At 39.1% G+C, this 24,039-nt stretch overlaps 1 protein-coding gene across 4 annotated transcripts in view; it reads right to left on the minus strand.

The window, feature by feature from the left end:
- myo7aa (myosin VIIAa) overlaps nt 1–22,035 on the minus strand; it is a 97,384-nt gene extending 75,349 nt beyond the window's left edge. For 2 of the 4 annotated variants that reach the window (XM_039782924.1, XM_039782923.1), the window contains exon 1: nt 8,542–9,155. In XM_039782924.1, the coding sequence (XP_039638858.1) occupies nt 8,542–8,637 (96 nt within the window). In that variant the 5' untranslated portion in view covers nt 8,638–9,155. Of the gene's footprint in view, nt 1–8,541; nt 9,156–9,774; nt 9,843–21,762; nt 21,898–21,988 lie in introns of those variants that run through there. The other 2 variants (XM_039782925.1, XM_039782926.1) reach the window with 2 other exon arrangements.
- Between the last annotated feature and the right edge of the window lie 2,004 nt (nt 22,036–24,039).

A 24,039-nucleotide genomic window follows, 5' to 3' on the forward strand; every position in this document is an offset into this window, starting at 1 on the left:
ATTGTGAAATTTGGTATTTGCTCAGCATCAACATGCTAACATTGTTGTTGTGAGTTGGTTAGCATGCTGCTATTAGCATTTAGCTTTAGTTTTGTTAGTTTTAGTTGTTTCCTAATCTGTACTCTGTGTGTAGCATGAGAGTGTTACGTCAGTTTAATTAAGTAAATACTCCGTCTGGCAAACTGAGCCACCTGAACATTACACCACCAAGCATCTGTCACACACACACACACACACACACACGCACACACACACACACACACACACACAGCAGCAGCAGAGCCTACACCAAACTATCAGAAACCACGTGTTGAATTATTTAACACAGGAGGATCTGTTTGGTGTCTGTCTTTTGAGTGTCCTCTTTTTTTCCTCCCATCATCCACACATCTCTTACAGCACATAACTGATCAGCATATGGAGACTGAAGTCAAAGTGCTTTTCCTATGATGATGAAGTCAATTACAGAAATACAAATAAAACTAAAATGTATCTAAAAGTTAGTGACACGGTCAGTCAAAGATCTTATGTAAGAAGACATAGATCAGTTTCATATTTCATGATCTATACTATATAATACAGCATTGTTTCTACTACCCAGCAACCAATGTGTCGTACAACTGGCCAAAATATCTATTTGACAGCAAAAGAAGCATGAATGGCATCGTAAAGCTAAAGCAATACAGCATGGGCGATTTTAGACCCTTTTTAGGGGGGCTTGAGTCAACAACAAAAAAACTGTAATCAATTTTGGTGCTTCAAGTGAGAGTTTGCGAACTTGTCTGTCAGTGGAAAGAGGACAAACAATTACAGGTTCAAAGGGCTTGAAACAGGTTTAATATCCTGTGTTGCTGTCGCCAATGCTAAGCACCTATAACCCTGTCAAGGAAAGGTGTTAATGGTGTCAAAAACCATTAGTTGACGTTGTAGTTCAGTAGCTAGCTCAATGATTATCGGCTGATGAAATTACTGATTTAGCAGGTCTGATCCTATAATCGCCCATGTAATAGTTATGACATTGTTAGTTTCGATCTGCCACGTGACTTTTGCCCTTTTTATTCCCTCTGTAATCACAATCACTAACAAATAGATAAATATAGAATTGATATAAACAACTTTAGAAGTTATTAACAAAGAACTGCTATGTTAAAATACAAATGTCTGGTTCGATGCTGACTGTCTGACCGGAATTTGCCTCAAACAAACTGAGCTGCGAGTGTCTTTCATGAAAGCATTCTTCATCACAACCATCAGTCTCACATCGACAGAGAGTTGTTTTAACTCCCAGGCCTTTAGAGCATTTTTAAACAAGTCATTTAAAGATCAATAAAGCCCCCAGGTCAACTAACCAGACACCGCAACAAATGTAGACGGCCATGGTAATTCATGATTTTCAGCTGCCCAGGCTTAAAAGGTACAGTTCACCCCAGTTAAAAATACACATGTCCTATTACCTGTAGTGCTATTCATCGATCTAGATTGTTTTAATGGGAGTTGCCCAGTGTTGGAGCTATCAGCCCTAAAGATGTTTGCCTTTTTGTCAATATAATGCAACTAGATGGCACTCAGCTTGTGGTGCTCGAAGCGCCAAAAAAATGTATTTGAAAAACTCACCAGCAATGTCTCTGTCCAAATAAATCATCATCATTACTCAAGATTATCCACAGACCTGGTTGTGTCTATGTCAATGTCAATTTTATTTGTATAGCACCTTTCATTAGAAGAAAAGTCAAAGTGCTTTACTGTTCTGCTCATCTACCTCATGTATATTTTCAATCTTACGATTACAATATTGTTATTAATATAGTTATTAATATAGTGCAAGGCAGTTCAGTGCAATGGTGACCATTGCACTGAACTGCCTTGCACTATATTTATATTCAAATCTTAAATCTCAGACTGATATTGCACTATTTCCTTCCCTCCCTTCAATTGTTATTGTATATTTTTTGTAAATTTCTACATTATATTGTACTGTTATACTGTATACTTAACAGTATATTTTATATTCTCACTGTCCTTTCTGTTGTTATTCTTATATGTTAAGTGAGTGTTGTACTTTGAGAGCAAAGATTAACCGGAGTCGAACTCCTTGTTTGTTTTTACGCAAACCTGTCTGATTCTGATTAAAAACAGCATACACATTCAAACTACAAATGAATAGAAATAAGAATAAAATGAAATCTGTAAACACAACAAGAAAAAACATGTGCAACATAGTGTAACCACACACACACACACACACACACACATTCGTGCCTGTGACAGTGTGAGATGTAAACAGTTACAGCGTCGTTCTTAGTCAGCTACTACTATCATCCTCTCACACAGACCGTGCTTTGGACAAACATGACTGACACAAGCCTCAGTGTTGGTGTGGTGTTAGCAGGGCGGCAGTGATGTAATGTCCACGCTGCCTGCGGTGGATGAGTGTGCGTTCTCATCATCTCTTTCTTCAGGTAAATAATTCAGGCCAGACATGAGCCGGGTATTGACTTACGCCTGCTAATGTCACCCCTGTGTGGAAAGATAACAAACCACACAGAGGACAGATAGAAAAAGTGGTTTAGGGTTAAGACGCCGTCCATGAACCACGACGTTCCTGGTTCAGATCTGGCTGGAAACATTTGTTGGATGCATTTGCCATCTCTCTCTCGAAATTCTTGTTATATATCCATACATATTAAAAGCATACAAGTCCAAAAAATTCAAAAAACAAAGGAAAGGAGTCTTCAAAGAAAAGAGTTAACATCTCCACAAAACCAGTTGTTGACATTTAAAACCATTTCATCTGCCATCACAAGCAACACTAAATCAATCCATTCTAAAGTATTCTGATGATACATATTTTCAGTTTCTAAATAACTCTGGCAACCCTGAGCTGCACCAACATTGCGTAAACAAAGTGGTCAAGTGGAGAGATAATAATGCTCTTGACATTAATACAAAGAAAACAGAAGAAAGAGAATTTGGTTAACATCTGACTCTCATAGTTCCTATTGTTATCCATAATTAGAAAATCAAGCAGGTGCTTTCATATAAATACTTTGGGGGTTGATGATGAACCATGTCTGCTATCCTAGAAAGACCACATTGACTCTGTCTGCAAAAGGACAAAACAAAGAGCAAAGGGCGAGTAGACATATTCATCTCTTGTTTTTAATGTGTGTGATTATGAGTGTGAGATTACTTGTTGTTTGTCCACCACTTTAAAGTCAAAACTGCTTCACAAAATGATAATCTGCTCAAAGATCGGGGGTCAACCTCATGAGAAACTCTATGAATGAACCTTTACAACAACAACCAAGGGCATTATTCAGATGATGTATGACTTTAGATATATTGACAATAAGGGAAGGGGGGGGGCACAAGACAGCATTAAGAAGCCATATGATTGATAAAGGCTTCATTTGCATTTAGATTGATAATTCAGATAAGTCAAAGGTCACCGGGTGAGATATAGTGACAAGTTAATTGCGCTGGTATTTGTCACTGAATAAACTTGCCCATAAAAACACAGACAGACTGGCTCTCTCCTTTCTGCTTCAGTGGACAATAAACATTACCATTGTGTCTCTATTCTGCCTTCACAAAGGCTGCAAAAGAAGTAGACACAGCAAGTATTATTATTGAAGAAGTGGTGGAAGAAGTATTCAGATCCTTTACTCCAGTAAAAGTAGCAACTACTACAATAAAACAGCACTTAATCACAAGTCCTGCATTTAAAATAGGTACTCAAGTAAAAGTGCAAAAGTATTATCAGCAAAATGTACTGTAAAGTATTAAAACAGGGAGCACTGTAGGAACTGTATATCATATCATTGGCAGATTTGTATTGCTTATTGTTATTTATAATAAAAAAGACTATAATAATTATAGATAATTTGATAATATCATTCTGTGAAATTATTTGGTGACAAAAAATATATTTTGTTAACATTTTACAAGATTGATGTAAAGATTCAAAGCAAATTTTAAGGTTGAAGCTTCCAAAATTAGTTACAAAAGTCTTTGATATACATGTATGAGTTTTTCATACATTTGTTCATCATATTATTTTTTGGAAAACACTTAAATAAATGCTGCTACTACTGATAGTTCTTCATACACTGCTGTGTAGTTGAAACAAATCTTATTTTAGAGGCAGATGTGTTTTGCCTGTTAAATGTGAATCTTCAAAGTAAATAGATATATGTGGGTCAAATAAATGTAGTGGAGGAGAAGTATAAAGTAGCAGAAAAATAGTACAAAGGCTCATGTTGTTTCTAAAATTCTGTTATTTCAGCTCAGTCTAAAGTCTCGCTAACTGCAGCTTTGTAGTATCTTGTTACCCTCAATGTGTACTAGGTTTACTACAAGTTATACAAGCTCCCTCCAGGGTCTGTAAGTGTACACTGCAGACTGAACAGTATCTGTCTGCAGGTGGGAGGTCTTCTTCAGGTATGGGTCTGCCCTCTGCTGGTGTTGTTGATGAAACTTTTTTTTATCACCACTCAGAAAACTCTTAATGCTCTACAGTTACACAAGCAGGAATATAGAAGTACAAATACCTCAAAGGTCCCATGACATGGTGCTCTTTGAATGCTTTTATATAGACCTTAGTGGTCCCCTAATACTGTATCTAAAGTCTCTTTTATATAGACCTTAGTGGTCCCCTAATACTGTATCTGAAGTCTCTTTTATATAGACCTTAGTGGTCCCCTAATACTGTATCTGAAGTCTCTTTTATATAGACCTTAGTGGTCCCCTAATACTGTATCTGAAGTATCTTTTATATAGACCTTAGTGGTCCCCTAATACTGTATCTGAAGTCTCTTTCCCGAAATTCAGCCTTGGTGCAGAATTCCAGCCACTAGAGCCAGTCCCACAATGAGCTTTCCTTAGGATGTGCCATTTCTGTGTCTGTAGCTATTGAGGAGGAAAGGGGGCAAGGTGGAGGGTGGGGGTGTGGCCTTGACCAACTGCCACTTTGCTCGTTTGAAAGCCATGATGTCTCTCTCTCATGGGTGGGCCAAATTCTCTGGGTGGGCAAAGCAGAGAAAGGGGAGGTAACCTTGCTCCTTATGACCTCATAAGGAGAAGATTCCTGATTGGTCCATCTGAGCTTTCATTTTCTCAAAGGCAGAGCAGGATACCCAGGGCTCGGTTTACACCTATCACCATTTCTAGCCACTGGGGGACCATAGGCAGGCTGGGGGAACTCATATTAATGTTAAAAAACCTCATCAAGTGAAATTTTCATGCCACGGGACCTTTAAGAACAGTATTTTAATAAATCAACATGGTTAATCTTCTATGGAAATAGCCAACAGAACGATCAAGTGACGGAAGCAACAGTGTTTGTCTTTGGATCCGGAAGTAAGTAAGCAACGTTTATTTATATATAAGCACCTTTCACAGATAAAAATCTAAAAAGTGCTTTATACAATAAAATGAAATTCAATAAATAAAAGACATAAGAATACATAGGAAAAACATAGATACTTAAAATCAGACAGCCATAAAACCCCTCCCATAACTAAAAGCCTGTTTGAATAACAGTCAATGGGCCACACACACACACACACACACACACACACACACACACACACACACACACACACACACACACACACACACACACACACACACACACACACGTCCTGTTCCTATTGTGGTTGTCCAGTAAATGAGAGAGAGAGAGCTGCTGAAGGAATGAATAGCAGCTCTCCATCTCAATGGAATTTAACCAAGTGAGTGGAGACAGAAAACAGCCACTAACCAAAACAAATAAACAACAAACAGGCTTTGTATTAAAAAAAAACTGAATTAATTGAAATGTTACTTTCAGTATTAGTATCAGATAGCACAACATCTGCAGTAAATATTCAAAAAAGAACAACAAAACAACAAGAATTAAAGTGATGGTTCGGAGTAATTCACCCTAGGGTCCTTTGCACCATGACCTCGAGCCAAACACCCCCCCAGAAGCTTTTTTCACCTGGGTCGAACATTGGGAGAGTTAGCGTAGAGTAGCGTTATCAGCTGAATAGCTTAGCGCAGAGGCTAATGGACCCACGTTTGTATCTCGTAAATGACCCCACTAATAATGCTCTCATAAAACGATGGATTGTAAAGTGTGTAAGTACACCAGAAGTTTATGTAAATAACACTTGCCTGCTGGCTTCTGCTCTCTGCTGTTGTTGTTGCTGCTGTAAGACGAGTGCTTAGGGCCGTCTACAAATTACAACACCGAAAAGAGATGCAACAAAAATATTTATTAATTTAACTTTTTTTTTTAAAGTAAGTGCTGTAGTATAACTAGCAGGAGACAAGTAATAATTGAGGTAAGTTTGGAGACATTACGTTATTTAATCATTAAATTAATAAATATTTTTGTTGTATCTCTTTTCGGTGTAGTAATTTGTAGACGTCCCTAAGCACTCGTCTAACTGCAGGTAGCAGCAGCAGCAACAGAGAGCTGAAGAGAGCAGGCAAGTGTTCATAAACTTCTGGTGTACTTACAAACTTTCCAATCCATCGTTTTATGAGTACATAACCTATTTGTACTACTTGTAGACGTTTGGTATCATTTCGGGCATTATTAGTGGGGTAACTTACAAGATACAAACGTGGGTGCATTAGCCCCTGCGCTAAGCTATTCAGCTGATAACGCTACTCTACGCTAACTCTCCCAATGTTAGACCCAGGTGAAAAAAGCTTCTGGGGGGTGTTTGGCTCGAGGTCATGGTGCAAAGGACCCTAGGGTGAATTACTCCGAACCATCACTTTAAAGTATCATGCAGATTGCTCCCTGAAGATTTCTTGCGGCTGGTAACGAAGTAATCGATTTCTATGATATTTACTTTTTTTAATGTAATCTTGTGAATGGATGTGTTGCTTTGAGTTAAAGCTGAAACTAACCACGGTGCAAGAAAACCACACCGTCCCAATAGCTGGGTGTTTGGAGCAGCCTGAGTTTTTAACTCAACGAACAAGCTTCAGAGTGTGATTTCTAACGTCTAATGTAAACCCATGGTGAACCCTAGGCCCTGTTCTCCTCAGGAATGAGATATTTCACATTCCAGGCCACTTTGTTTTCCTTCTCTAACAAACCAAACCAGCCGGACAACCTCTGAGGTCAGGAACAATTTCAGAAATACAGTTTATCAGTTCGCTGAAACACAACTGAAAAAAACAACACAACTGCCACCAAAGAAGTCGCTGGCAGCCAACACTTGCCAGTAGATAAACTAGGAATAAATAGTTAAAAATGATTTCTGGGGATAGAGCTGGGCAATATATCGATATTATATCGATATCGTGATATGAGACTAGATATCGTCTTAGATTTTGGATATCGTAATATCGTAATATGGCATAAAAAGTGTTGTCTTTTCCTGGTTTTAAAGGCTGCATTACAGTAAAGTGATGTCATTTTCTGACCTTACCAGACTGTTGTAACTGTTCTATTATTTGCCTTTACCCACTTAGTCATTATATATATCATTACTGATGATTATTTATCAAAAACTTCATTGGGTAAATATTTAGTCAACACTACAATATCGTTCATTGGGTAAATATTTAGTCAACACTACAATATCGTTGCGGTATCAATATCGAGGTATTTGGTCAAAAATATCGTGATAGTTGATTTTCTCCATATCGCCCAGCCCTACCTGGGGAGGATTTTTTTATATGGCTGTGGCCATGTCTTGTAGTTGTCTAAAATGTGTTTAGCTGCTGCCCCCGTCCACAGCAGGACATTGGTCATCTTCTGTGTCAGTACCCCAAGCTTCTCAAAACTTGGGGCGTGCCGACCGCCATCTATTGTCGATAAAACAGTGACTATGGAGAAGTACCTCCCACAACCACACTTCAAAAGATCCAAACTATTCCTTTAGGCCCAGTGACAGGAGTATTCCCAAAAACCTGTATTTTACTTTTATAGGAGACTTGAAACCAACGTAAACACAGAAAGAACCAGAACTCAAATTTGACCACATCTGTAAGACCACAAAATACACGTAAAGGGTGCATCCCAACGCTGGATTACATGTAGAAAGTAACATTTCGACCTTTCCCTTAATTTCCCTTTATTTTGCATAGGCAAAAATAAATCGTTATTACCAATGTGTGCAGGTTGTCAAACATGTGCCCTAAGATCTTGACACAACACCACCTACAAGCCATGTAGACACCAAAAAAATCAAAAAATCTTGATTAATTATGTTAGTGTTAAACATAAATCAAAGCACAGACATCCTGTCTTCACCACCCATAAATTATAATAGCATCGATACTGTGGTGTAACACAAGTATGACTGGGTCCCAAACAAATCTAAAACTGCCACTTATGGCATGAGGAAATGTGAAGACTTTATATTCACAATTACCATTAGTATGGTGTCAACTACAAGCCTACTATACATCTACCCAGTTCTTTTTTGTTTAAAAAACCAAGTTTTTCAAATTTAAATCAGCTAAATTCTTTGACAAAACTGTAACGTTAAAAGTCATTGGTGTTCACCATGTCCTCTGACGGCAGCCTGAGTTTACCTGGGTGAGGGTGCATCTGTAGCTGAGACGGCGTTCATTTGTGTCCCAGCCCTCCAGTGACCAATCAGATCCATTCCTGTTCCTTTTCATTGTCATTTTTACCACATCTAGTTAAGATCCTTGCACCATTCTGAGGATAAACTGGACGGCAAAAAGCTAAAACATGAATGCTTCCTTCTTGTCTTGTTGTGTTATTGGTTGATATTATTTAGCAAACCGGTGACAACAGGTCTCCCGAGCTAGTTGTTATTTAAATTTTTTAAAAGATCCACAGAGACATCCCAAATTATAGACTTCCAATGCAAAATATCCTTGGCTTGGTGGTAAGAAAAGACAAGATGACAAAAAACTGTTACAAACAGAGAAAGTGCATCTTCAGAAACTCTGTCATGTTGAAAAGAAAATGCTTCGCTTTTTTTAAACCAAATTCCACATGAACAACAAACACTTAGTCATCACAAGAATTGTTGGTCCAAGGTAAAATCAAAAATGTGTTTCTCCAGATGTAATGATGCTTTTTTCTTCTTCCAAATTCACCAGTTATAAAAAATGATGCTTCAAACTGGCAATAAAAATGTTCTGCTGTTGATCAAATATCATCTGAGTAGTTATCGGCTGATCTGTGTGTGTGTGTGTGTGTGTGTGTGTGTGTGTGTGTGTGTGTGTGTGTGTGTGTGTGTGTGTGTGTGTGTGTGTGTGTGTGTGTGTGTGTGTGTGTGTGTGTGAGTTTGTTTTATTGGCTCGTCCCATTTGGGCCTCCACAGCGGGGAACGCTGTCAGAGCTGATTAGTCGATCAAAAAGGCTGACAAGTTCAGCAACGCATTCACTGAGTATCAAAAACACCGACACTAAGGGCAACCCTGCTTACACACACGTGTGTGTGTGTGTGTGTGTGTGTGTGTGTGTGTGTGTGTGTGTGTGTGTGTGTGTGTGTGTGTGTGTGTGTCCGTGTGTCCGTGTGTCCGTGTGATTGACTACAAAGAGGATTCAGTGGAAAGGGTAATGAGTGGCTGAACACTTAATGATTGCTGTAGCTTCACTGCAACAAGCTGCACACAGTAGGCTTTCTTTATAAAACTGCAAAAGTTCAGCTATGTGCCATGTTGGTGTGTGTGTGTGTGTGTGTGTGTGTGTGTGTGTGTGTGTGTGTGTGTGTGTGTGTGTGTGTGTGTGTGTGTGTGTGTGTGTGTGTGTGTGTGTGTGTGTGTGTGTGTGTGTGTGTGTGTGTGTACCTGCTGTAGAATGACCATGGTTCTGCTTTTTGTCCTTATGACTGGACATCAGCAGTTACCTGTAGACACTGAGAAAGAGAGAGAGACATGTTAAGATAATTATTTACTGTCTGTTCCTACAGTGGCTATCATATCTTACATAAAATTGCATAGGCCTACAGCAAGATTAGATTAGATTAGATTAGATAATACTTTATTTATCCCACAATGGGGAAATTCACTTATTACAGCAGCAGTTTTTCCACAATAAAAACAAACCAACAAACAACCGAACAAACAAACAGGCAAACAACAGACAATGAGCAAAAAAAAAACACGAAATGAATGTAAAGTGGCATTATATAAAAAGTATTTAAGTAAAGTGAGGTGGCCATAGTGCAAAAAAAATACTGTAATGTAAGTAAGTAATTGACGTGAAATTAGATTGAAAAATATGTAATTACATAACAGCGAAAGTAATTAACCATAATATAAATTATATTTATATTTAAGTGTGACCATAATATAAATAATATTGAAAAAGTAAGTACTTGGAATGGAAAAGATATAAATACAGATGGAAAAATATAAATACAGATAATAAGAAAAATATACATAGAGCCAAGCTGAGTGGTGGGTGATTGAGACAAGACCCGAAAAAAATTAAAATAAAAAACAAGCAACAAGTAACATGTAGGCCTACAGAAAAGCACCAGGAGACAGACACACACACACACACACACACACACACACACACACACACACACACACACACACACACACACACACACACACACATACACACACACACTCGGGTGTTGTTTTACCTATAAACATAATCAAAGGAGCAGCTGACACATAAAAGCTGCTTGTTAAATCTGGCTTTGTGTAAATGAAATAACAAAGCTATATGCTAATAGGAGACACATAGCTATAGGTAACACACACACACACACACACACACACACAATGACCTCTTCCATATTTGCAAATACTACTAAACACTAAACGGAGAGTGAAAGGAATGTTGTTTGTATTGCAGGTATTTGGTTATAGTATTATAGTACTGGAAAAAGCTGATGTACTTGTACTTATTATACTTATTCCTGCTGTTTGAAGTTTGTACTTTCATGATTGAATGTACTTATTGGAAGTTGCTTTGGATAAAAGTGTTAGCTTAATTAAATGTAATTTCCCCTTTTACTACTTTACATCAAGTAAGAGAGACACTTCATAGTTCAAACTCACATATGTGACCCAATGTGTGTGTGTGTGTGTGTGTGTGTGTGTGTGTGTGTGTGTGTTCATTATTCATGAAGGACAGATTTAGAGTTGCTTCATACAAGCTGTACAGAGTAATTGCAGCTACCTTTCTCTGTGTGTGTGTGTGTGTGTGTGTGTGTGTGTGTGTGTGTGTGTGTGTGTGTGTGTGTGTGTGTGTGTGTGTGTGTTAGCTCTAGTAAATTATTCAGCCTCCCTTAATAAAGCTCTAGTTTGATCTTTTGACTTGTTGACACATGGCAGCCGTGACACCTCGACCTCATTAGACCGTTTTGTTCGGGCTTTACACCTGAGCTGCAAAACAGAGTCAGAGTTTAAAGTTAAAGTCCTCCTTTAGATCCTCTCCATATCACATTTCATCTGTGATGTTATGCAATGTATTGGGAGTTCAGTGCATGTCAAAAGTAATTTTGTGAGGAAATTGTGCAAATTACATTTTTTGGTGTACTTGATTTCTCTCAACCTGCTTTTTGTAAGTTCCTATATCATATATTTACCATATTTACCATTTCTAGAAAAAACAGTGACTACAGCATCAACCCCCTCAGATACACACCTGTTATTTGACTTGTTGCATTAATCAATATGTATATGAGTGAATCAACTGACTCATAAAACACAGCTGTGCAGGTTGTGGAAAAAAATGTGTTGTAATTTACACTAAGAGGTATTAAAAACAACAACAAACTTAAAACATTCAGACTTTTTGTGAATATAATGTTCTGATTTAAACCATGCTTACATACTGAACCAATGAATAAACAATATTCAGTACAGTCATTAAAATCACCACTCTAAAATACTCTAAAAATAAAAATAGTCACTTTTGGTGCTGCTGTGTTTTCTGTATACATTTATTTTTTTTGTGTGTATATTTATAAATAATATAGGCTCACAATGAAGCCCTTTGCGTAACAATTTCTGATCATTTGCATGTTTCCATCCTATATTCGCAGGATGTTGACCTGTTGACACAGTATGATGCGTAGCCTACTACGTACTACTACTACTACTGTATTTGCATTGGGACGTTACGTTTTACTGTGCAGGGGGCATTGGAAGTTTTCTGTAAGACCAACTGTGTGTGTTAACTGTGCGTTGACATTTTTATTGCTATTTTTATTGTTTCTGCAAGAAGAGCAATTTAAAAAAACATTGCAACGGTGAATTATTTTACAGTTTTAGTTTCCCCAGGCTTCATTGTCTCTTTATTAATTGAAATGTATTGATAGTATATTTTTGCGTTCACGTATGCTGGTGCATGTGTACACTACCCAGTATTCTTGTCCACTGTACAACGCAATGCAGAGTTAGACTCGTTACACAAGCAGGATAAGACAGAGTACAGTTACTGTTTAAAGCTGTAGTGCGTAGTTTCTGTCTCCCCCATGAGGAATTCTAAGTAATGACAACAAAACTGTCGGCGTGTCCACATGATACAAGCCTTCCGTGATCACCAAGGGCCACTTTGACAGCGAATAACTTTACATCTGAAGCGTTTAAAGACTCTATTTGTCCGTTGTTTATTTCTAAAGAAACACGACAATGTATAAAAGGCTCCATTACCTTGTAGCTCACGTTATGGCTCCGTAGCAGACGCTTTTATAAAAATAGGCTAACGATTGTGTCATAACCACGCGACTTACTGTCACACAGTAGAGGAATTACCGTATAGTACAGGAGAAGCTCACAGGCAGTTTCGACTTACATGAGCTGTTTAGGTTTAATTACTAATGTTAACTAGCATGTTAGTGATCAGTAATTACTAATGTTAACTAGCATGTTAGTGATCAGTAATTACTAATGTTAACTAGCATGTTAGTGATCAGTAATTACTAATGTTAACTAGCATGTTAGTGATCAGTAATTAGCCTGTGCCCATGTTATCTCCTTACATATACCTACGCTCTCCGTCTCTGTGAGATTGGGAATGATTGAGATTTCTCTTGGCACAGCTACCAGAAGACTTCCAACTTTCAGACAGGTTGCTCACGTCACATTTACGTTGTGTCTCTTAGTTGGAGGCTGCTCAGTAACACTAGCGCTCACCAAAAAGTGCTTCTAATATCCTTCACTGGTCTCCGTCCAGAGCAACGGGCTCTGTTGGTCCATTCTTATATACGGTCTATGGTAATCACACCCCTGTAAAAACCTGTGTACATGAGAATTAACCACAGTAAATTGTTCACTCTCTCATTATCCACCTTTAACTGGGTCATTTGACCTTTGACACCTGGCAGCAGTGACAGCTGCCTTTCGGAGGCAGAACTGACTCTTTGAAAGCAAAACTCTGAATAACTGACTCTCTCGGGGGTCACTTTGCTGGAAACCTTTCAAAGGGTTTCTTAATAACACAGACGCTGCAACTTTTCCCTCACTACACAACCACCACACCAATCACAGCGCTAATCTTAGTCTGTCCACAGAGATCAGGGCCCGTATTTATCCAGCTTCTCAAAGTGCCATTTATGTTTTAAGTGCTGAGAATGTGTGTATATCATAATGTATTCTCTTGAAACTTCTTTATTGTCAAATGTGTGTTGAACGTAAACTCCTCTTAGGAACTTGACCATTCAATGTGAATTTATCTGAGCATACTCTTAAACAGTGTTGTATAAAGTACTAGAAAGCAATACTTGAGTAAAAGTAGAAGTATCGTACTAGAAAAAGACTTTGGTAGAAGTGAAAGTTACCTTTTAGAATATTACTTAAGTAAAAGTCTTAAAGTATCTGATATATACTGTACTTAAGTATCAAAAGTAATTTTCTGATATTTAATGTACTTAAATATCAAAAGTAATTTTCTGATATTTAATGTACTTAAGTATCAAAAGTAAAAGTAAAAGTTTTTTTTTTTAAAGCAAGCGGTTAGAACTTTTATTGTGGCTTTCTTATAGTAAAGCATAAAGCATATTCAGGGTTCCCATATCTTCTTAATCTCACTCATCAAATCAAAATCACATTCTTTTCTAGGACTTTTCAGGCACAATTATCTTAAGTTCAAAGAACAAACAGCTGATTTTTAGAGCTGACATCAATGTACAGAAACATTTCTTGCAACACGGGTGTATGACGTTATCGGGGTGGTCACAGGGCTCAACATAAAAAAAAAACTCTGATCTAAACTCTGATCCAGCAAAACTCTGATCTACTGGGCCCCAGGGCCAGTAGATCAGAGTTTTGCTGGTCCCTTCTACATTGATAACTAGATAGGCTACTTAACTAGAAAATGATCTCAGATTAGTCCTGTATGCCTAATTTGAAATAAAACGATTCTGTTGCTAAATAATACAACCGGCAACATCGTCAACAATGAAGAACGCGTCATTCACGTGCATATTAAGTAGCCACGTGTATTTGTTTTGGTCTTAAAATACATCCATAGGTTTACCGCTCCAGCGGCGAGGATGGCTCGTTTAGACAGCAGCTACGTTTACAAGAGTTTGTCCAAAGTTCAAGATTGGTTGCAAATTAAGACAAACAGTTAGACTACAAACTGACATCTTTCATTTTAGCTCGTTTGTAAAGTCGCTGTTTGCAGAGTAGAGCTGTGTTTGCACAGCGCGGTGGACGAGAGTGGGCAGCGCAGACAGAGCAGACTGAGATATGGTTTCTACGTGTTTCTGCCTGTAGAACGGGTACGTGGGTTATTGATAATTATTGACTCTTTAATCATGGAGGTTTGTTGTAGGCTACCTACTGACAGTAACGAGTGTAGCGTTCATCTGCGCCATCGGCGGTAAATAATCCTCGGTAACGTTTCCAGTCAGTAGGCTACATGTGCTGCGTGAAGTAACGCTCACACCAGTGACTGTGGCTGCAACCAGCCCGACATACGTTTTTACTGGCCCCGGGCGGGCCATCGGGCCATTGCTTATGTCGAGCCTGGTGGTCTACGATAACGGGAGGTCCTCCAGTAGGGGCTCATGCTTCCATGGCGGTTTCAGTTGTGCGTCCTCCTCCTCCTTTAGCAACAAACAAGCGCTGAAATAGAGCGCGCGGTGTGCGGAGCGTGCGTAATGCAATCTAGGAGCAGTGATTCGCCAAACCTCCCTTATTGCAGTAGCACACATTTCTTCTAATTTTATTTTTTAGTAACGAGTAACGAAGATGCTTAGTGGAAATATAACGGAGTAAAAGTATACATTTTATCTAGGAAATGTAGTGGAGTAAAAGTGAAAGTTGACATAAATTTAAATAGCGAAGTAAAGTACAGATACGTGAAATTTCTACTTAAGTACAGTAACGAAGTATTTGTACTCCGTTACATTACAACACTGCTCTTAAAGCTACATTGTGTAATAATTTCTCCCATCTAGCAATGAAATTGTATATGACAACCAACTGAATATTACTTTCTAGCCCTTTCTCCTACGGTGGCTGGACCCAAAATTAGCTCTCTCCATCGTTTACACGCAGCTGTTCTAGCCACTCCAATATTAACTTTGGTTTCGTTTTAATTCTCTTTTTCGCCTCCCTGGCGAGTAATCTCCCCCTGGCATTCGTCACGGTGCCAATAGGTGTAAGAGGGCGAAATGCGGAGGTACAGTATGTCCCTCTTTGGCTAATGTATTTTAAAGATGGAGGCGCTACATGGCTGCTGTCGCCGTCATTCGAGGGAGTCGCTCCTATGTATTCTGAATGATTCTGAATGTCAGATTCTACGCTTTTGATTAGTTGGTGGAAGTAATTACACATGAATGAGTACATATTGGTGAAAGAACAAAGTTTTTTTTGCTAAGAATAAACTAAAAAAATTACACAATGTAGGTTTAAATAAGTTAATCTATTCAGTGATTGGCCCATGCCTATGTCATCATCCAAAGTCCCATTTGTGGCATAGCAAAGTGTCGTGAATCATCTCTGAGACTGACACTTAAGTGTTCTTGTGAGTAATTCTCAGAGGCTTGATGAATACGGGCCCAGAACAAGTTTCAAAAATCTTTCTGTGTAAAGACAAAAATGAAGAAATGAAAGAGAGTGTTGGTGGGTGGTCAGTAGAGCCTTGCTGTGTATCTTGTTAAGCTGTGAATATGGTTATTAATAGCCATTTGTGTTGTGTTTACTGCTGCTGAAGAGGAATACATCTCAATCATGTTATGTATCTGCATTACCAGCAGCTATGTGTGATAGGCACAAACTGGGGCTACGGTCAGCTGGTGTTCGGCTGTTTATGCTCGATACGGTTGTTGACATAGAAGTCAGAGTCTTGCTTATGGTCAGAGGGGCAAGAGGCGTCAGCTGAATTAAATATTCAAATCCAAGCAGAAACAGCAGACACATATTGCAGAAGGTCATTTTGAGCAGAGAAGACAATGTTTGTTTTTTGCTGTATTAACATCATATGCCAACAAGAATCTATGGGATAATGTGTACAGCGCAAAATTATTGTAATTAGTTCCCCTTTAAAATACTGTTTATCATCTTAATTCAATTCAATTCAATTTTATTTATAGTATCAAATCATAACAAGAGTTATCTCAAGAAGACACTTTACAAAAAGAGTAGGTCTAGAGCACACTCTATAATTTACAGAGACCCAACAATTCCAGTAATTCCCACAAGAGCAAGTATTTAGTGCAACAGTGGTGATCTTAATTTTCAGAAGAGCCATGTAGACATGTGTTCAAGCAACACAGCAAAAATAAAAATAATGCAAAACACATGAATGCAAGCCTCTCTTTATCACACTCACACTCACACACACACACACACAACACACACACACACACACACACACACACACACACAATACCTATTAATATTTCAGCATCTAATTACCCCAGCAGAGTTCTAGGACAAAAGGTTGTGTGCAGCTATGGTGGTGTGTGTGTGTGTGTGTGTGGTATCAGATTTTGTACCTGCAAGACACATTAGCAAAAGATGCATTTGAACAAAAGAAAGGCAGGAACAGAGAAACAAAAGTCCCTCCTTCCTATTTCCTAGCCCTTTCATACATTATTTGGTATAAACATTGATTATATCCCCTTCAACGACGGGGACAATGGCACACAATTTCAAACCGTCAAAACGGCATTCATAGTGTTGCACTCATTCGTACCCATCAAAAGTGACAGAAATAGCAATATTGAGAGGCAAGTTAAAACCCTGGCTCCTTGCTTACAGTACCTCCACACCGCCAGGCCAATTGCTGCTTGAAGCGGGTGTGAAAGATCTGTTAAAGCATACTGGCTGCTCTCAGATGTATTTAATCTGAGGGTGCCAATGCCCCCCACATTTTACAGACACATTAATTCATCAGCCTGAACAATCTGTTCCATACATGTTGCAATCTGTGAACCCAAATCTATAACTCCTGCCCATTCTTCACACACCACCAACCCCCCACTGGTAGAGGCAGTGTGGCAGAGTAAAACCCTCTAATGGGACAGCTGTGGACTAATATCGAACCCAAAGGCAATTGATTATGAGTAACTTTCTGGGGCAACCCAAATGGAAAGTGAAAGGTGAAGTGCTTCAACTGTGCAATGATGCTGTTTTTTTGAGTTTGTGAAATATGAGCAAATAAATATGTCAATGTTAAGTTACTGTGGATGATGTTGTGAGAATAAAAAGTTTTACTAGAGAAGAAGAGAAACTAGAGAAGTCACAACAGCAGTTACCTCAATGAATAAAATAGCAAACCAAGTTCCAAAGTGTGCACATCAAAGTGTATTTACAGGTTTGTGGGAGTATATCTGCATATGCTAAAAAAAAAAAGGCTATACAGCTTTTTGAGTCTCCAGAGGGAGCTTTGTGAAGTCTGATTTATTGCCTCAAGCAACGTAACTTAAAGGAGAATTCCGGTCAATTTCAACACGTAGCTCTGTTGTTTGTAAATTAGGAGTGCTGTCAGTAGCGAGAAAAACAGAAACAATCGGCGAGTGAAGCTGATTATATACTAGACGCAGCCCAGCTGGCGCGTACAAATGTGACGTCATGGGATCGCCGTGAGTATTTATACCTGCGCTGGTGCTCGCGACGCTAGCTGCAGTCTTCTCCTGAACAGAGGTGGCGCTAATGAGCAAAGGCTTCCGGCGTTGCTCTTTCTACTGACTAGAAGAAAAAGAAAAAGGTAAAACAACGGCAGAACTGGCAGCAGCATTGCCGTCAATGCTTCGATTTGATTGGATGAGCTACTTCGTCGGATCAAGCCTTTCATTCACCATAAAAGAACTCATCTTAACCCAGTGAGTTTACCAGAGAGACTTACAGTCATTCTGAGAGTCCTGGTATAGTTATAGGTATAGTTGTCGGCGAACTCATTCAGGCCTCCTGTTTCCGCTTTGTTGCGCACCGCTGAAAAAAAAAAAGCCATAAATCGGATGCGCCGGCCGGATATTACATCATTTTGACGTCACGATGTCGCGCGCCACCTTGGATGCGTCTAGTGTAAAAAACCCTTTATCCTACTGCTAGCGTTAGCACCCAGGAGGCTGAACCCGGGCAAGTTTTTAACGTGCTTTTAAGCCTCTTAAAATGTTCGAAATGTCATTACAAGCGCCTACCCATGTGAAGTGATTCCTTCCGAGTGAACACAGTGAATCTCACTGCAGTAGATGTGAAATAAATGCATGAAAGTTGTGCTAATTCATACCTCTGTTTAGTTCCGGTTCTTAAATAACTTTACATTGCGTGATGCGGTTGTAGTCAGTAGCTTCATTAAATTACATCCCCCTTCCATTTGGCGCCGATTTTTATTTATGTTCAGTCCGTGTTTTTGTTGTCCTACTATTTTCTATTCCCTTGTCCCCCTATACTTGTGTAAAGCGTCCTTGGGTTTCATGACATGCGCTATATAAATCTAAATTATGACTACGTTGGTTACTACAACAGACTCTTAATTCTGTGGTTGGTGACACAGTGATACCCGGTTTAGCTCACGATACATCCAAAGTAGGCTAAGTTACCGTACGCAACACTTGAAATGCAACGATGCATTTGTAACGTATTCTCTTATTGTAAATGAATGACTTTCTTTCTGAGCAAAACATTCATCGCGACTATACGACCTCCCGGTAAAGACCGTTTTACGGTTCTGCGGAGGCTCCACGCAGAGCTTTCACCATAGCCTACGTAAGTGGCCTGATGTTTATACTTGTGCGCTGGTGTGTGTGTGTGTGTGTGTGTGTGTGTGTGTGTGTGTGTGTGTGTGTGTGTGTGTGTGTGTGTGTGTGTGTGTGTGTGTGTGAGTGTGTGTGTGGGGAGTGTGTGTTAGAGCGAGGGAGAAGTGAGAGAGTTACAAAAGATCAGCTTCGGAGCGAGTAGCGACTCTAGAGTCATAGTGAGAGAAACAAAGTGTCTCCCCTGAGCTTTCTGACCACGGTGGGAAATCTGGAGCAGGAAAAGTTAACCCTCTCGTGGAATTCATGTTGTTTATGGAGAAGGAGAACCAGGAAACGAGTCGGGGGAAATGCAACGCTACCGAGCCACGGACGAGAGACGTGCGGCGCCGCACCCCTTCGGCGTAGTGTCCACCGTAGATCCAGAGGCGTCTGCGAGGGTACGCCGTCGATTTGACGCATAAAACGGCCTTAACGCTAACTCAGTAATACAGCACCGTAAAGGAAAGACCTTTACGACAGCACGTGTGGTAAAAACACTATCGCTTTTGTCCACAAGAATGTAAATGGACTGTTTTTATATAGCGCTTTTCTAGTCGACGAATCTACTACTCAAAGCGCTTTAACATAGTACAGGAACCATTCACACATATTCACACACTGTGGCCGAGGCTGCCGTACAAGGTGCCACCTGCTCATCAGATAAACATTCACACACATTTACACTCCGATGGCGCAGCATCGGGGGCAACTCGGGGTTCAGTGTCTTGCCCAAGGACACTTCGGCATGGAACTGCAGGGCCAAATGTGCTGCCTTAGGCCCAAATGTCAGATTTTGTTTTCAGCTTGTTTTGATTCAGCCTTAATAAATTGATGTTGCCAAATTTGTTCATATCAGCGGATTCTGTTGAAATATGAATGTAGACATGACCTCGGCTACACCCAGGTGAGAAAATGATATCACAACGTATACGCCCTGATAAGAGTATAAAAGCTTTGTGAGTACCAAAGGAGGGACCGGGCGTCAAACTCAAACTGCTGCACAGTAGTTTCAAAATGAAGAGGTTGCATATAATATTAGACTTTGTACAGGAATTTAACTTTAAAGATGTTTGTTTGAAAGTTTGCTACATAGGGTGCTGATTGGAAAAAAAGACATAAAGGTACAGTACACTGAATGTATGTAGAAGATGTTTTAAAAAAAATGAATGTATTACGAAAGTGCAGTTGAGCAAATCATCGGATACGAAAAACTAGGATGTTTTCCTTAACAAGTAATTGTTGTGCAATACAACCCAATACAACCTTAACAAAGCTGAATACGATCAAATGTTATGCTATTTTTTAATCCTGTTGATAGTGCCATCAGACCGGACAACGCTTAAAAGGGGCAACAATGTATTTGTTGTTTTCTATGGAGGACTTGTTTTGTTGTTTTCATTACAATACAACAATACGACTCACAGCAGTTCGTAAAATGGTCTCGTTATTTTTAATCTATTGATTCGTGTACACAGACACGTTTATGTCGTTTTTTTGGCATTTCAGTGCTGTGATCACGAAAATGCTTCCCATTGAAATACATTAGTTTAAAAAAAAAACGTCCTGACCACGACGAAAAAAAACGAGATAAACTAAATTAAATAAAGTGACCATTTCACGAAATGCCGTGAGACTGGGTTGTACAATCAGTAGAAAATTAGATTAATTGTCTTCTTCTACAACCTACGGTACCATCTGTAAAATGTTCTTCAGACTAGCAAAAATACACAGAATAGGCTATCTCCTTTTGGTAAAACTAAAGAAGAATCAATAAAGTACTTCTGTAAAAATCTTCAGTTCATTAGAAAAGTACAACACAAATAGATCTGATTATTTCAAGGAAACCAATCAACTGATTTGGCTGTCCTATCCAATCAGAAACGCCATCCATGTGTGCTCATTATGACATTATATGTTTTCTTAAAGTCAGCTTGTAAAATTGCGGCTTGTGACCCATTTGATAATTTAGAGATGACACAATTTGTCTACCAGTTCAACCAAGAAACGATGTTCCCTTCACACATTGTTTAATGTTAATTGTGAGAATTTCGAGGAGGATTTCATTACAGAATATAATACCCATCGAAAAAGCAAGTCATAAGCCATAGATAATAGGAAAACTGGTGTTTAAATTATTTGGAAAGATATCAATATATAACAATAATGGAACATTCTAGCCCTAACACAACTATAAGTAGTGCTACTATACTCTTTGATAACATTTTGAATTACTAACAGGAATATAGTTATAGCTGGTTTTGTCTGTATATATCCTGTATTGTTGATATATTTCTAGAGAAACTTATTATAATAATGTATAATAATAATAATAATAATTGTCTTTAATAATAATTTTTTTATTGTTTTTAACTGCTCTTTAATGTTTTATGTAAAGCACTTTGAATTGCCCTGTTGCTGAAATGTGCTATACAAATAAAGCTGCCTTGCCTATATTCAACAGCTAATATTTTAAGAAATAAGAAAAACATGTCAGCTGGACCACAGTACAAAAAACACCATGGCCCTTTAAAACAAACAAACACACACACACACACACACACACTAATGAGATTATGCATAAAGCCAACGTGCTTCTATAAGCCTCCTGACTGACTGTTCTTACCCTTTTGTGTGATCTGAACTCTTCTCGCCCTCTCGTTCTTCTGTCCTTCCTTTCTCCCTGTTTTGACCACAGACGTCCTCCTCGGTGGATGGGGGGATGGAGAACAGAAGTAGAGAACTAGACAGTAGGGTCTTTCTTCAGGAGAAGAAGAGAAACCTGTTAATCCCACTGCAGAAGGAGCTGCAGTTAAAAGAGTGACACCTTCATTTTTATCCTTTCCTCCTACCTCAGACCTTTTCCTCTTTTTCTGTATATGTCCAGTGGCTTTTTCCCCTTTCTCTCTCCCCTCTCTTATGACTTTTCCCCCCCTCTCTCTCTCTCGGCAGATCTTTGTTTCACTCCTTACTTCTACTTTTTGTCTGCTTCTCTCCTCTCTCTTTCATCTCAAGGTGTACTGAGGTATAGGGAGTAAATGACTCCCTCCTCCTCTTCCCTCCCTCCCTCCCTTTTTCTCGTTGGTATTAATGGTGACACGGAAAGCTGCCCATTCACAGCCACTGAGAGAGAGAGAGAGAGAGAGAGAGAGAGAGAGAGAGAGTCAGTGGGGGGTGATGATGAACAACAGAAGGATGTAATTAGACACAAATGCACGCATGCACACACAGAGAGAAACACACATACTTCTTAAAATAAAGTCTTTAAAAAGCCTCTTGGATCAGCTGGAAAATGCACCATCACAAAGCTGAAAACAGGGCTGTTTTTCTAAAATACGAAGGAGTTCATTGTTGTACTCACCTGTCTGAACGGCATTTAGCAAATTCTGAGCACCGCAAAGTCTTCCTCAATCTGCTTGTTCCTTCTCAAAACATAATACAACCAGTCAAACCCCCCCCCCCCCCCCCCCTGTCCCACCGCACTCCTCAAATTCAAGTGTTGCAGATTAAATTTGGATTTCCATTCCACCAAACCAATAAAACACATTAAGTTTGTTAACCACAGTTAAATGCATTTTTTTTCAAATGCATTTAACATTTAACTGTTGCATTGTTGTCCATGCATTGTTTCCTCAGAGAACACTGTGTGTGATAATGTTCAGTATGAAGGTACAGTCCTAAATGAGGAGAAGAATAAGTAGACACCAACATCTAGTGGTGAGAGTGAAGAACTCCACGGACTCTTCAGTGTAGGCCGAGCTGCTTCACACTGGAAGACAAAGCCAAAAAAACGCATAAAAACAGCAGAAGAAAACAGACTACTTCTCTTAAATATGTGACTGGCTCTCTTTCTTTTCTAAAAGTACAGTAAAGGGTTCTCACACCCAACTCTATCAGCTTGCTCCTTGAACTCAAGTTTAAAAGAACAGGGGAATAAAATGCACAGACATTTCAGCTCAAAATGTCAATTTGCACTTTGGTTCATGACCGAACACCTACTTTCCCATCATCCTCAGCTATACTTTGTGTTAAGTTATTGATGCATTAATTAAGCACAGCAAACAAACACGGCTCAGACGTGCCAGGTCACACGGTACAAGTAAATGATGCATACCGCTCAGTAAACCAGAATAGGAACATTCTCAGTGGCCATGGTGTAACAGAATGTAACTTGTTTCTGGGCTTATTCAACCTTAACTCTGTCCATTAGATCAGCCCCTGCCTGTGCAGTAAGTTAAGAGAACACTTTGAAAATGTTCAGGTCAAAAGGTTAGGCACATACTGTGTAGCTTTTAGACACGTCCAACGGACATAGATGACTTGATAAAGCCTTATGATTCAAAGTTAAATGATTTAAAGACGGAGAGAGAGATTACAAAAACAACAAACAAAAAAACGACATAAACTGTATGTGATATAATTATTATTATTAAGATTATTATTGGGGCACCCGGGTAGCTCACGTGGGTTGAGCATTGACCCAATATACTACGGCTCAGTCCTTATCGCAGTGGCCCGGGTTTGAGTCCAACCCGCAGCCCTTTGCTGCATGTCACCCCCAATCTCCCCTTTCCTGTGTTCAACTATTCTATCAAATAAAGACCAAAAATGTATCTTAAAACTGATAATTATTAAATGACATGATATTAAATATAAAAGAACAAGAGGTGAAATATAAGATGGGAAAAAATACATTAATACCAAAAGTTATAAATACCCAGTGATTATTATTATAATACAGTTTTTCTCGATTGCTAAAACACTAAAACCCATTGACTGAACAAAGTTCTCAGTTGCCTGAACTCATTTAGCTAATTGTGCAGTCTGCTGCAGAGCCAGCCTGACCCATAAGCGGACTAAGCGGCTGCTTAGGGCCCCGTGGCTACCAGAGGGGCCCCCAAGA

The sequence above is a fragment of the Perca fluviatilis genome, chromosome 2, assembly GCF_010015445.1.
Source record: "Perca fluviatilis chromosome 2, GENO_Pfluv_1.0, whole genome shotgun sequence".
Taxonomy (NCBI): domain Eukaryota; kingdom Metazoa; phylum Chordata; class Actinopteri; order Perciformes; family Percidae; genus Perca; species Perca fluviatilis.